Source organism: Carassius auratus, chromosome 11 (genome assembly GCF_003368295.1).
Source record: "Carassius auratus strain Wakin chromosome 11, ASM336829v1, whole genome shotgun sequence".
NCBI classification, from domain to species: domain Eukaryota; kingdom Metazoa; phylum Chordata; class Actinopteri; order Cypriniformes; family Cyprinidae; genus Carassius; species Carassius auratus.
Window position 1 is genome coordinate 9,973,534 of NC_039253.1, and position 15,259 is coordinate 9,988,792.

General features: G+C 38.1%; 1 protein-coding gene across 1 annotated transcript in view; it reads left to right on the top strand.

The window, feature by feature from the left end:
- Window positions 1–2,187: 2,187 nt before the first annotated feature.
- Window positions 2,188–15,259, top strand: part of LOC113110990 (membrane-associated guanylate kinase, WW and PDZ domain-containing protein 1-like) — a 121,341-nt gene continuing 108,269 nt past the window's right edge. The window contains 1 exon segment of the mRNA XM_026275347.1: window positions 2,188–2,985. Within this exon segment, the coding sequence (XP_026131132.1) occupies window positions 2,688–2,985 (298 nt within the window). The 5' untranslated portion in view covers window positions 2,188–2,687.

Genomic DNA, 15,259 nt, shown 5'->3' on the forward strand with positions numbered 1-15,259 from the left:
TGGTGAACAAACCCTTTAAGTCTGATGTTGATATATGTGATGCTTGCCACTAACCAAGTTACAATAGTTACAATCTGTACAAATGTAGGCTTTTAAATACGGTTTTTAGATGCCAAATGCAGCTAGAAACTAGAACAAATAAACATGCATTGGTGAAACCTGATTTGAACGTTCATAATGTGATTGTTTGGGGAACTGGTTCTGCTGTAGATCAGCTTATAAATAACATAATAAACACATTCCAATTGAAACAGAATGAAAAATAATCATTTGACTGACATATTGCATGTTATGCCAATGTGTTTATCATGTGTTCATCAGCTGAGCGCGAGGAAGGGGGTTGGGAGAGAAGAATGTAGATAGTTTGCCCTCTGCAACAGGGGTTGCTTGCGGGAAGGCATGGGAAGGCAGATGGATTCAAATGAAAAGGAGAAACAGGGGTCACAGTCACTGTGCATCATCCACCCAGACTTAAATGATGTGTTCTGGCAGGGACGTTTGTGGTAGAAAGCCAGCAGTGAGAAAGTCTCAGGTCAGAGAGGATTTGACTGGCAAAATGAGAGAGACAGAGAGAAGGGGAGAGACAGAGAGAGAGAGAGAGAAGGAGAGAGAGAGAGAGAGAGAGAGAGAGTGAGAGAGAGAGAGAGAGAGAGAGAGATGTTGTTGTAAGTTGCACACCCAAATATTCAACTCTGCTTCCACGTCAGGTGTATAAAAGTCCGTCATTTAGACTAAAACAATATATACCTAAGAGGATTTTTATTTAACGCCTTCCTTACTTCCTTTCTGAAGCAGGAAGGTGCAATACTGAATTGAAGCAATTTTTTGTCACACAAGTGCATTGAGGTTAAGGTCTCAGCTGGCACAGGCCAACGAGAGGGACATCAGATTTTCGCTGGAGCCAAACAGCATTTACATACCACTTCAAATTTGCTCATGATTATTTCAGGAGTGAAATCGGGTTAGACACGTTACATCATCATTCAAAGATCCCAGATGCAGCAGGCTGGCACGGCGTGAACACAGCGGGCGTCTGATAGCTCCACTGACGATTGGAGGAGAAGTTGCACTATTTAAGCTTAAAAGCACTCTTTTTCCTGTCCCATCCAGGCCATTGGTTGGCGTCTCCAGGGAGAAGGAGTACTTTGAATGTTATTTTTAGGATCAGAGAGCTCATTTGCTTTTCCCAAGGTGAACAGCGAAGCCCATCTGATCCCGACGACGGCCCTTCACGTGTCAGGCTCTAACACTCTGTCAGACAAACACACGCAGAAAAAATATCCTGTATGACTATGGACATAAGTGACAGAGGTGAAGAAAAATAGAGTGTAATTGAATTGGGACTTACGTTATTTAAAAACACAAACATTTGCAATGAAATATTAATGGAATGGTTTATCGTGACAGTATTGACATTGATAACAATAATTCTATGACTCGATACTGATACAGATACAGGAAAACAAACACAAAAAATATATGACATGATATTATATATGTAAATTATAATATAACAACATTATGTATTCCACACATAATAGTAGAGAAAACTGCTGTTACTGCATGTTACATCTGCAAATGTATTATGAATAATATATTTGTGATAGCTATAACTTCATAAATATATAGACGCTATAAACAGCGTTTCGGAAAATATGACACGGTAGGCAGATTGAACCAGAATAACAAAGATTTATATGGGATGAGTCTTTATGCTAGGCTAAATTACAACACAAACCAGCACTTCTGGCAAACAGGTTACGCAAGAGTGGAGGAAACAAATTCCTATCTTTTTAAACAGCAAGTCTGAAACATAACAAATACAAAACTACTCTGTAAATCTTTAAGGCTGATGATTTATGGCCCAGGCCCAGTACAGTGATTCTGAAGATGTTTTCAATGAATCGCGTTACAATCAACTAGTTTCACATGCTGATTGTAGCCATTTATAAAGTCTAGGCGAGATTATTGATACATGTCTAAGCTTTTATGCATTTATTTATCACAGTATTTGGAAGATATATAACACGAGAGGCGTTAAATAAAAAGCATTTTAGGTTTGTAGATATTGTTTTTGTCTAAATGACGGACTTTAGGACCTGGTGACGGACGCAATGAGGATTCCCTTCAAAAGGCCGAAGGGAAATAGTGCGCATGCGCACACGTTACATTCGCTCCATCTGTAGTTGAGAGCAGGCAGAACAGGATGAAATGTATCAAAACAGACGTCAACGCTGTACCTGTTTAAAGGAGCCGTGAACCAAGAGGAAGCGTTCACCGACAATTCAGGAATTCTACGTAGAAGTGTTTTTGACAAAAAAAAATACTATTTTGGAAACTGCTTAATACTTAAAGAAGTGTAGTTAAAGAGGTTTATAAAATTAAAACACAAGCAGATGAGCGCAACCAAGAGGATTAAAGGCAAACATGTTAAGAAAATGAGGAAAACAATACAGGCTAATTAGAGAAGAGCTCGGAGTGGGAATTTCATTCGGTGAACAGCCGGACAATGGCTTGAGTTTGTTTTTCTTTCTTTTTTTGGGCTGCGAAGAAGCCGCATTCATGACCGAGGAGACGGAAAAGAAACTTTACCGCGTGTGCGTGGAATATTTCATTCTATGAAACTATTGCGTTTTCTTGTCTGTCGGCGGAACCACCTGTTTCTAGACGGATTTTATTGATTCATCATGTCCAAAGTGGTACAGAAAAAGAATCACTGGACCACCAAAGTTAACGAGTGCTCGATCTGTAAGGACGCCCGCGGCGAGCTGAACGTGCAGCTCCTCGGCGGAGCGGAGAATGGGGAGTTCGCCTACATCGGACCCGTTAACGGGAATGCCGTACAGTACAGACATGGGAAAGTGTCCGAGGGGGAATTACTGCTGGAAGTGGAGACCCTCTCTGTCTCTGGTTTGCCGCTGTATGATGTGCTGACAGTGATCAAGAACTGCAAGGGACCTATAAGGTTGAAAACTGTGAGGCAAGGTAAGAAGAGTGCTCTAATCTCACTTTTCTTTTTCCCATGTGATGTATTTCCTGTAAACAAATTAATAAGGAATTGTTTCCCCACGTAACAGCTGCGCCTGAAAATATTGCATAATGCTTGGACAAGTAGTTATAGGCCTATTATTTATTTAGCGTACTTTTTGTATATTTTTAAATGAAATAATTAATTGAACACATAAAGTAGGCCTAGTGATTTTAACTGTCTGTTAACTGAAATGCTGATTTTTATTTATTCCTTTAATTTATTTAATAATATTTGTTTTAATTATAAATGCTTTCCCTAACATCATTAGACTACAAAAATAATGGGCAACATTTATTTATTTGTTGTGTGTATGTTTGTGTGTGTGTGTGTATGTATGTATGTGTATATATATATATATATATATATATATATATATATATATATATATATATATATATATATATATATATATATATATATATATATATATATATATATATATATATATATACGTATGTATGCATACATACGTAAATACATAATATATATATATATATATATATATATATTTAGTAATTTTTTTGTAGTTGCATGAATGTCAAATTTCACAGACAAGACCACATTTTCATGGGTCAGTTCACAGGAGATGGGTTGTGCATCCCTGAAAAAAGAGACCCAGCAGCAGTACTTTTATATTTTTATGTCATTACAGTAATGAATTTTTGAAAATTTACTTTCATCTTTTTTCCCGATGTCATGTAATGAGTTGATGAGTAATGAGTGAATGGATCTCTGTTCTTAAGCATTGTGAGAACTAATCTGCCTTTAGGTTGAGTCAAGTTGAAATAAGTGCAACTTGACAAAATCCATTTCACGGAAGGTCAGATATGCTGAAGACCCTTTGTAGACACTCTTTGATAAATCTAAAGCACAACTTACTAAATAAAATCACATGTGAGACCATTCGTTGCATTTCTAAACGCATTCGTCATTTATTTGACTTTATTCCTTTACGAGGAGTTGATGAGTGAGCTGCTATTCCCAGGTAAAGGCACTACAAGCTGTCCATTGTACTGAAGCTGTGGTGACTCCCCACAGGGCTCTGCCTCATCACATGGTTTGAGTTATGCTTCTCTCCCCGCTCTGTATGCTTCTGCCTGTTTCACCAAATGACTTCAGACAATATCAGGAAACCAGCCAATCAACTCGGACTGCATTCCCAGAGCACTACTGGGCCCAGCTCCAGCTCTCTCTCGCTCTCATACACACTTCATATACATTCTGGTGTTGAGTTTCACCGTTTATAATCTATCATGCTGTCTGGGAATTTTTAGTTGTAACCAGCCTTAATTATGAAAATGTTTTTGGCAACAAATGCCATCTGTGTTTCTGAGTTTGTGAACAAAGTCTTAATTTTTGTCGTCTTGAACAAGCTGGTGATCTCAAACTCCCCATGCTTTAGACTTGTAAGATGAATTATTGATATGAAATGCATTAAGCTGAGCTTGAAATGCATTTCTCATGGTTCAAGACTCTGTACGCTCTTGTTCATACAAGAACCTGTGGGTCTTCACATCATGGCCTTTTTCATTAGTGTGGGCCATATTATATATAATAATAATAATGAGCACACAGCCCATCCATAACCTTCGGCACAGTTAATACAGAGCACAACAAATTCACTCATTAATCTTCATTGATTTTTACATTAAGACTCTCAGTCCTGTGGTGACCCTACTAACAGTCTGTGCCCTGGCAGCTCTCTCTGGAGGTAATGTGTAATAGGAATACCTTTCAACGCTGTTGTATTGATTGATGGAATAAGCCTCTTACTCTTCAGCTGAGAAAAAAAAGTGTTATTGGTGATGTCAGCAGAGTTGTGGCTCTTAGAGCTGAAAGTTTCATGGGATGGCAGTTTTGAGGAAAATTCATGGGGCAGTCACATGACACTCATTATTTTGTTTAATGTATTAATTTACTAAAAATGCAATTTGTGTATACAAAGACATGAATATGTCTTCTATGAAGAACATTTTTTAAACTTCTGAGTTAAAATATTTGACCTTTTCACTTTTTTCACCGAATTCATCAAGTGTAGTGTTACAGTACATCACTTACTCACTAATGGATCCTCTGCATTGAATGGGTGCCGTAATGAGAGTACAAACAGCTGATTAAAACATTACAGTATTCCACACGACTCTAGTCCATCAATCAATGTATTGCAATGTGCAAAGCTGTGGGTTTGTACTAAACCAATAAATAAAGATGTTTTTGATGAGCTCTCTATCTATAATTTAGTTTTCTAGAGTGAAAATTTGTCTTGTCTGAATTAGGAGAGAGATGTGCACATATTAAGCACAGTTTACAAGTGAAAACAGTTATTTTAAAGACATATGTCTGCTGGTTTTTAATGTGAGAGGGCAATTGAAGATGGACTTTTCAACTGGAGGAAGCCTTATTTTTTTCATATTTTGGCCAGAAGTGATAGATTAATGCCTTGTGGATAATTGTTATGTTTTTAGCACACTGTTTGGACTCTTATACTGATGGCACCCATTCACTGCAGAGGATCCATCGGTGAACAAGTGATGAACAAACAAACTCCTCTACATCTTTCCCAGACTGTATGTTCACTTGATATCATGATGCATTTCACAACAGGACAATTTATCCTGTATCAGATTAAACAAATGCTGATCCTAGATCAGTTTCCCACTCTGAGCTGCTTTCTGAAAAGGGTAGAATGACACACTGCTCGACATCTCTCTCTGTCTGGGTGCTTCTGTGTGGGATTTGACATCGGGCTGGATTAGGCTATGCCTGGGGAGAAAATGCATGTGTGTATTTCTGCATGTCCACAGCCTCGGTTTGCACAGGGATAATGCTTATCTACCCTAAACCAATAAAAAAGGGGACTATGAAATGCCATTAAGCCATTGGTCAGGGGTTGCCATGAAGTTATTTAGTATCTGGATCACATCAGGCTGACGAGGCTGTGCCCTTACTTTTGCTTGTTTGCATAGTCAAATTTCAGCCCTGCTGCATTTCACATTGTATATCAAACACCATTCCATTTCATATATACATATATTTTTTTTATATGGCCGTCTGATAGATTTACTGCGGTGTAAATTAGTTGCCGGGGTGGGGGGGGTGTTTGACTCAGTGGGTAGAATTCATGTGGAAGTGTTTATTTCCTTTTCCTGAGTTCGGTTTAAACATCTGTGTTGTTCAGGAGAAAGAGAGGAACACAGTCTGCTTCCTATCACGGTTGGTGAGTCAGGACGACTTAAAACAATGAGGAAAGCTACCCGTTCTTTCAGTGCTCCAAAAAAGGGAACACCAATAAAGGAGTGAATGAATGAACAGATGATCTCAACCGCATGTTTTTGCATCCACCTGTGGTTATGCAAGAGAAATTTGTGTACACTCCGGTGTAACTTTTTAGGATGTAACACATAATACTTTTAATGTGTATGAGACTTTTAATTTCCTTCAATAAATAATGTTTTTTTTAAACGCACTGTTCTAAAAAGTATTGGAGTCACAAAATAAATAATGGTTTATTAATTTAATACCAATGCTACCAGCAAGCAAGCATGTATTTGTGTTGGACAATGGGTGACCTTTAAGTCAAAAAGGTCGAGAACCACAGATTAGGCTTAAGCAAATTGTGAATCAAATGCTGGTTGTAAAGATGTATCTTTAGATGGTTTCTGAAGTTAGAGAGAGATCTAGCTGTTCTGATAGAGTTCAGATCATGACTCTATTGAGGAATGATCATTTAATCTCAAGAAAGTGGTCACTCACAGACCACAACCTAGAGATACCTGGACTAAGGAGTTTTACTGCAAGAAAACCAGACCTTTTCTGTCTAAGCTTGATATTGTGGAGCACAAATATTTATGACTGATTTTTTTCTTTTTGTGATGTGGTCAGTTAAGTTCATTGACCTGGATGCCATTATCACGGAAAGTTAAAAATACTTAAACCCCTGAACTCTGTACCTTTCATTGGTTATCTTAAGCTTGACACAGAACACATAAAAAAAAAAAAAAGTGGGCAAGTGGTTTGATATGAAAATGTTGGTATCAACAAAGGGTAATAGAGGTTTTTATATAAATCAACAGGTCCTTCACTCAAACATTGACATTTTTATCAATATAAGTGGTAAGGGGAATTGGTTACACTGGTGTTTGTACAGTATGACTGTTCCAAGGTAAAATAAATTTTCCCCTCAAACTACATCCTGTGTATCCACAGGGAAAGCTTCCGACTAACTGGGCTAACAGAGAACTTACTGATGCTGGCAGGACATGACTGACCTGTGGTGGATGGCGTACAGAATTTCGAATTCGCTGCTCAAATCAGATATTGCTGTGTCAGTATCATAGAGGAATTTCAAGTGGACACATACTCGTGATGTGGCCCTCTGCGTTCAGACTCACAAAACGTTATACAAAGCTAACCTACACTGTCTTATTCATGACAGTGATGCATGTTTCTTATAAATGTTCCACCTCAGAGTAAAAAAAGTAAAATAATTTCACAGAATTCTGACTACTTCAAACAAATGTGACTACTTTTTATAATCGCAGCAGACTTTATATTTTACAATTGTAATGTTTTTTCCCCCCATAAATTCTGTATATTTTTATGTTTCATATATGACCTTGTACTTCACCTTAACAACTTTAATTCTTATTTTAAACTTTAATCGGACAATTAACGGTTTAATTTTTCACTCTGAGGCAGAAATGTGTTTTTTTTTTAGTTTCCTTCCTGTTTTAAGAGTGTGGAAGGGTTGGAGATTTATAGTGATTGCTTCCATTCAAGCCCAGGTTGCCGAAGAGATGAGCAAACGTTCAGCTGAATGTCAGATACTCAGGGCTGGTGTGTGTTCAGTGATGTGTCAACAGCTCACCGGTCTCAATAGAGGTTTCTAGGAAGGCTCGAGTGGCTCTTAGATAAAACTCCTTTGTCTCTGTTTTGCTGGTCACATTTAGCAAGATCTCACTTGTAAATACTCAAACATAAATACTGTTTTTTTTTTTTACTGTTTAACTTTTTTGTTGTTTATGTTTCCGGGCCAGTTTTCCATTCGTAAGTCTTTTATTAGGCACAGTCTGTCTGTTGATTGTCAACCAGTCACACATGAACTGAAAGGATGTGAAAGATTTGCGATTTCTGAATCAGCAGATGCTTTGAAAGGCAAACAAGCCTGTGGTGAGTGATGGCTGTTAGAACATTGCGCTTCTGCTGTATGGCTGAATAAATCAGCATCTGTCAGTTGTGAATCCCTGAATCAGTTTCAAAAGTTGTGCATGGGTTTCGTCAGTTTATATTAGGCAGATTGATAGCTGAAATCTGGTCTATATTGCTGTCATTAAGACACATGGAACTCTTGGATGTTAAGAATGAGAATTGTGCAAATTAAATGCTTATGATACAGATTCATATTCAGTGAATGGTTCTTTTTTTCTGATTTTGAGGAAGAAAGAATGCTTAATAGTTTGTATAACATTCCCAAAGTCTTGATTCTAAGCATTGCTCTGGGTCACAAACTTCGACATTGATGAAACTTGGAAAAAACCTGGAGAATATCTCCTTCAGATAATATTATACTAAGTGACATCTGTGGAGAGAGACAAAGGTTAGCACAGAAAAACACGATTTGATAGTTCCTCCTGCAGGGAGAAACGCTGCAGAAACATAGTTGGGTGCATCAGATGTTCTGATCAGCCATGCATATCCTCAGCTTTGCTGTTGTTGCCCTCTTTTCCCAATGGTTTTCAGAGCAGTCTTTCAAACAAGCACTAAATTGAACTTAACCTCGGGATAATCCTGGCCTTTTTCCGAAATCGTGAGTGGTTACTTATATTATAGAGGACACCGATTAGCGGTTTGTGGTTCATATATACAAAATCTGCATTTTCTTTATCTGGCTGAGAATTTCAAGGAATGATTTCTTAATTCTGTAGAAAACACTATCGTTGGGAATATTGGGGGAAAATACTGTTGCTTGACATTTACTGTAAATGTTCTTGTAGTGCACACGGCTTATTTAATTTTGTAGCATTCAAGCCATATTGACTATGGAAACCGTTCGATTTGATTGTCTGGATTACGTTGGGAAAGCAGTGTTCCGGCTGGACCTCTTCGAACTCTAATTGAATACCCCGGTTATATTCGGTTGGATTATGCTTCATCATCCCAGGGTCTCTGGAGATGTTGCCGTGTGTCCAGCATGATGTGTTTTTCCAGCACAGTTCTGCTCAGCCGAAGCCCAAGGGTCTGAATACTACACAGATCTCATTAAAGAAGAGGCCTTTTCTTTTTCCGTCTCTGCTCGTATGGCCTTATTATGAAAAGAGAAATGGCAAGAAAAGGAGTATGGGGTGTCTCGCAGAGCGTTTTGAGGGGGTCAGACTAGTTCAGGAGGATTTAGGCAGGCTTTTATTGTCAACAAAAGCAGACAGGCTACACATTGCCACCCCTGGGCATCCTCCTTTGGTGCCTTCTTTTTTCTGCTTTTCATCGAAGAAAGCCATGCTCGAGCTAATCACCATGCTCCTGCTCTTTTCAAGTACTTTTCATTCCAAAATGCATTATCCCAGAGATTTCAAATGTAAATTCATGCATGTCTGTGTTAAGTTGAAGTACTAAAATTACTAAAACTGAAGTTAAAATAAAGTCAAAAAGAAACTAAACTAAAATAGTCACTAAAATTAAAATCAAAACTACAAAATATGAAAGCTAATTCAAATTTGACTAGATAGGATGTCAATAATACAAAGAAGCATTGGTGTCTAAATATTTTGGCATGGACCTTGTTTGAAAAGGAATTTAGTTCAGAGACGGACTAATGTTTCAGCAGGAGGTACTTAAACACCCACCCAAACACATGTACACCCACCCGTGGAAGGATGCACCCCACTTTCGAAAGGGAAAACGAATCAAGCAATTCAATTTAATAACCATGTGTTAGTATTTACAGAAGGAAGTCAGAATCTCTCCCACAACAAACCCTCCTGGAACATTCCGTCTCTGATATAAATAACTTTTTCTGCACATTTCAGTTATTAAATCAAAGAAATCCAGCACTGTGATCTCTTGGTTTGCTGCTTGTCAGTTATTCTGGTTTTAATTCATTTCTCGCACACTAACGTGCTGTTCTTGCTTTCTAAACGAATCAAGTCTTCAGTCTGAACGGCTAAAAGCTCCAGCTGCAAAATAACACTTGTGGTTCTGAATGTAATGATGACTGAAGCGTGTTGATGGGTAAACCATCGCAATGCCTTTTGTTAGCATGTTTACGGTGGGACGGGGGTGCGTTATGTGAGGTGAGGCTTCCATATTTTTACAGTAGGATCAATCCTGACAGCGAGGGCCACTGTACGCGACATCTGCTGTCATTACTTCCCATCTTTGTTGTCTATGAAATGAGGGACGTGTGCGGGGGACGTGTGCGATCTTGTACTAATGTTGGATTCTGTGCAGGTTTTTTTTTTGTGTGTGTCTTATATTGCTGTGTGTGTGTTTGAGAAAGAGTCATCCATCTCATCAACACCTTTTTAATTGCTTTCTTTCACTGTGCATTGTCATTAATTAGTCTTCACATGCTTTTCTGTTGTGTCTCTAGCTGTCTTTCTCGCCATGGTTACCCAAGTCATGGTGCTGTGGTGTTTATGTGACCGTGTGAGCACAGTTCCCTCCCAGTTGACAGGGTCAAAAACTCACACACGCACACACATGCACAGATTGTCTGCTAAGATCCATCATACTCTGCCTGCAGTAAGCCAGCAGGGTTGTTTTTTTTTCTCTTCATACTTATTGGACCAGTTTGTCCTATCTTGTATGTGTTATTTTAATTTTTGTTTTATTTCTTAAAGGTAATATTTAAATATCATAGTGATGGGATAAATCACAATGCAGTTGTTTTTACTGTTAATTTATTTATATAACAATGCATTAACCTGATAACTGTCACTCACGTTTTTGAAGATAGACTTGAATGTGCATGATACAAACCTAAATTTTTATATTTCATGACTGAAAACCTTTTGTAACATGATATTGATGTACCATTTGCATGGTAATGCAATGTCTGATTTTAAAATGGGTTTTGAAGGATGAATTTTGAGATTTTATGTTTTCAAGTGATATATAACTTCTGATGATTTCTAAAATGTGATAGAGAAAAAGGCAACGAGGAAGTCTTTTTTTTAAACATAGGTCAAAGCTCCTTTTGTAATGTAGATTTCTGAGGGTGCACTCTTGTCATAAATTCATCTATTACTTTTCCTACATAATTTTTAACAAAACATATTGGTAAAATATATATTTGGAAGTCTTAGACCTTTCCAATGATATATAGTTTGTCAAGATTAGATTAAATTTGATTGTAATATAGTATAGTCAACGTAGGTGTCCCGTATACGGGACGGGGTGACATTTAAACAATCATAAATTAAATTAAATTTTAAAAGATGCAAACTTTAGATTATTTAAATAAATTAGATTATAGAAATTTTATTAAATTATTGCCAACAATTAGGACATAGAGTAGAATCCAATTTTACCGTGTTTCACTCTAGTGATGAAATAAGTCACAATGCAGTCCTTTTTACTATAAAATTATTTATTTATATATTTTGTTTTATTTATATTTCATGCAGTCTTATAGGTAAGATTATTCAAAGATTGTTTTAAAAAATATTACTGCCAATATGGCTACCAATTTTGACATACCTCAATGTTTCCACTCTGTTGAATTATATATTTGATTAATTAATTATTTTATAATTTTTCTTTATTTTATTTTAACGTGTTTAGCAAGTTAGCATAACAATTTTGTTTATAAACAAAAACTCACAACCATAAATGTGGTAAAACTCATAAATATGATTGTAAAATTCTGATTGGATATATAAATGTGGCAAGTTCTTAAGTAAACAAAGTAACAACACCTTTGCAAAATCAACTGTATAGCCAAATTGCTCTCAATCCTACTGCATTCTCACTTCTACTCTGTCCATCTCAAACTTCATGGCAGAGAAGCGTGAAGATGAGGGTGGTGCATTTAGCGTTTGATGCTATTCTTAACCCTTTAATATATCGGAGTCAGTTTAAATTAAGCTATACAGCACTGCTTTACTGGCATGGCCTGTAATTGCACCAACAGCTTTAAAGGAGGCCATTCCTGGAGTCTGGTGGCCATTTTTTTTTCCAATCTGCACCTCTCTTGCTCTCTGTGGATAGTTGGGTGGGAATAATTTGTGCTAGGCTAAAGGTCTAAAGTTGCCTTGTGGTATTTCTTTCTGTCTGTTTTTCATTTAGCAAGGATTTTTCCTCTTTAGTAGCATGCTTTAGACCTCTTCTCCTTCATTACAGAGAGAAGGAAAAGAAAGTTGTCTTCAGCACCTCTGAGAGGAAGGGAGGAAGAGGCATGACTAACCAATTCTCTCCATCTGTCGCTTTTATGGGGTGGAAAGAAATAGTTCAGACTTTGAAGTTTTTTTTTTGTCTTAGGTCATTGACAAAGACGGAGACAAATTGTGGTTCTTGGGAGTCGCTGGGATTAGGGAGGAGAAATTGGGAATTTTCTCACATTTTACACACTTTAGAGGTCATTCCAAACTAGGCTGACTTTCAAAATGAGTGTGTTTTAAATTTGACATTTTCACTAATCACTGGGTCAAGTGAGTTTTCTTGAAAGTAGAGAGATTCTAAATGAATCATTCATAACTACATTCTATGAACTGGTTGATCCAGTTCACAAATCCAATTGATTCAGCCCTTAAATGCAGCTGTTGTATGACTTCAGAAGACTTGTAAAGTATGGTTGTATAGATTTTTATAAAGCTCTTTCTGTCAATTTTGGAGCTCAAGGTGGTTATTATGAACTGTATTGTATTTTGGTTTTGGAATGACATGAATATTCATTTTTGAGTAAACTATCCCTTTCGTCTTATGAAGGCTCTCTGCTGCTCATATTGAACCTCTCTCAGCATGTTTAGTTTGGTGATGTTTACCTTGAATTCATCTCATGTTACATTGGTGGGCTGCACTACACACACACACACACACACACACACACACACACACACACACACACACACACACACAAACACAAACAAACAGACTCTTTCCTACATTACCTAATTGAATAAGTCCTGTTGCCAGGTATTGCAATTAGATCTTTCTGTGGAGTGCATTGTCCTCATTTGAAAAGTGCAGACTGCAGCATCTCTCCTTCACTCTTTCATTTCAGCCCTTCATTTTCTCTGTCCCCATCGCATAGCTTTTTTTAAACTTCTTTATTTTCCTCTATCTTTAGCCTTCCTTTGCCTCTTGTTCACTGACATCCTCCTTTTCATTGAGTAAACATGTGAGTTGACGCATCACCGGGTCTGTTCAATACATTCAGAAAGGCCTCTGCTGGAGAAGTGGTTGAGTGGTTAACATTGGGCCTTGGTGCTCATATGGCAAATGCAGGTTTGAGTCCAACCTGCATTATGTTCAGGTTTCATTCTTGTAGTGGTGGTCTAGCAGTTATCACAGTTAGTATCACTGAGAAACTTTTATAGTTTTTATTATTTTAATATTTTTTTTTGTTTTGCATATTTTTAGTTAAAGTTATGATTCTATACGGTCTTCATAAAATGTCTGCAAAATACTTTGGTTGAAATTCCTTAATAATCATGTAAAACAACACCCCTTTTACCTTATCAAAACCAGCTTTGTTCACAGTGACCTTCCAGGGGAAGTCGTGGCCTAATGGTTAGAGGGTTGGACTCCCAATCGAAGGGTTGTGGGTTCTAGTCTCGGGCGGACGGAATTGTGGGTGGGGGTAGTGCATGTACAGTTCTCTCTCCACCTTCAATACCACGACTTAGGTGCCCTTGAGCAAGGCATCGAACCCCCAACTGCTCCCCGGGCGCCGCAGCATAAATGGCTGCCCACTGCTCCGGGTGTGTGCGCACAGTGTGTGTGTGTGTGTTCACTGCTCTGTGTGTGTGCATTTCGGATGGGTTAAATGCAGAGCACAAATTCTGAGTATGGGTCACCATACTTGGCTGAATGTCACTTCACTGTTTCGGTGCATGTTTCTTTAAATGATAATGAGCTACTGCCCATGAAAAACAACTGGCTGAGTGTGGAAATATGCTAATACAGGACAGTCTTTCAGCAGCTGTGGGCAGGGCCGGAGCAGTATGACATCATACTTTTCAGAAAATCAAAAGGGCTTGATAATTGCAAAATTTTAAATGCAAAAACCCTGTTAAAGTGAATTTTGCTTTCGATATCCCCTTTAACTTTAGTATCTGGTTTTTTTAGTTAATTTTTGCTGAAAAAACCCCTAAGTAAAGTTCAAGAGCTGAGGTGGGGGAAAATGTTTGGCATGAGCTGCATTCAATTTAATACTGTTTGCTGACTCAGATTCTGCAGCGCTTGTGAAACACAGATGCTGGGAAAGTTTTAAGTGCAGGCAGAGACAACATGATGAGCCCTTTCTGCTGTTTAGCCCTGACTGGTGTCACTTCCTCAGTATCATTTCCTGGTTCCTTTACTTCCTACCTTTGTGTGTCTCATCTTTTCCTCTTCACCTTTTGCCGTGCTTGTCCTATTTTAAGAAAACCGTTGTGTAGTTTGTTAGTTCCTTTGAGTCAACACCTAATTCTAAGGAGGACCAGGAGGCAGTTTGGTTTCTTAAAGCAAATAAATGAGAAATGGCTGACTAAAATATCCAGAGTGCCAGAGAATTCACATGACACCTGTTTACTTAACAGTCAGTGGAAGAGCTCTAGAATGTTCTGGTGAATGTTTACACATCTCCATGCTCTCTGCCTGTACTGGAACGTCAGGAATCTGGCCTAACTGGTCTCTTCTGACATTATCTCTGTTTTTCTGTCCTTGCTTTGTCTGTTGTGTGTAATGGTTCACATATCTTATCTTGTACATGAAGCTGCTCTTTACAAAATGCCTTTGAAACACAAACCCTTTGCTAAGACATGGTGCTTCCATTTTTGAAAATACCTTTTGAATTCCACTGGCTCATCCTTTAATCTGAAGCCTTAAATGGAGGTAACAGGGAGTAGATAGTGACGTTGCACTGGCACTGAGTTGCACTGCTGTGGTTTGCATGCTTGATCCTGAATGCCAGAGATTACAGCACTGCTCCACTGGTTACTGTGGACTGACTGTATATGTAACACACCTGCTCTCTGGGCGGGACCTGTCAGACAGGTTGGGGTGAAACTGACAGATATCTTCATTCCACCA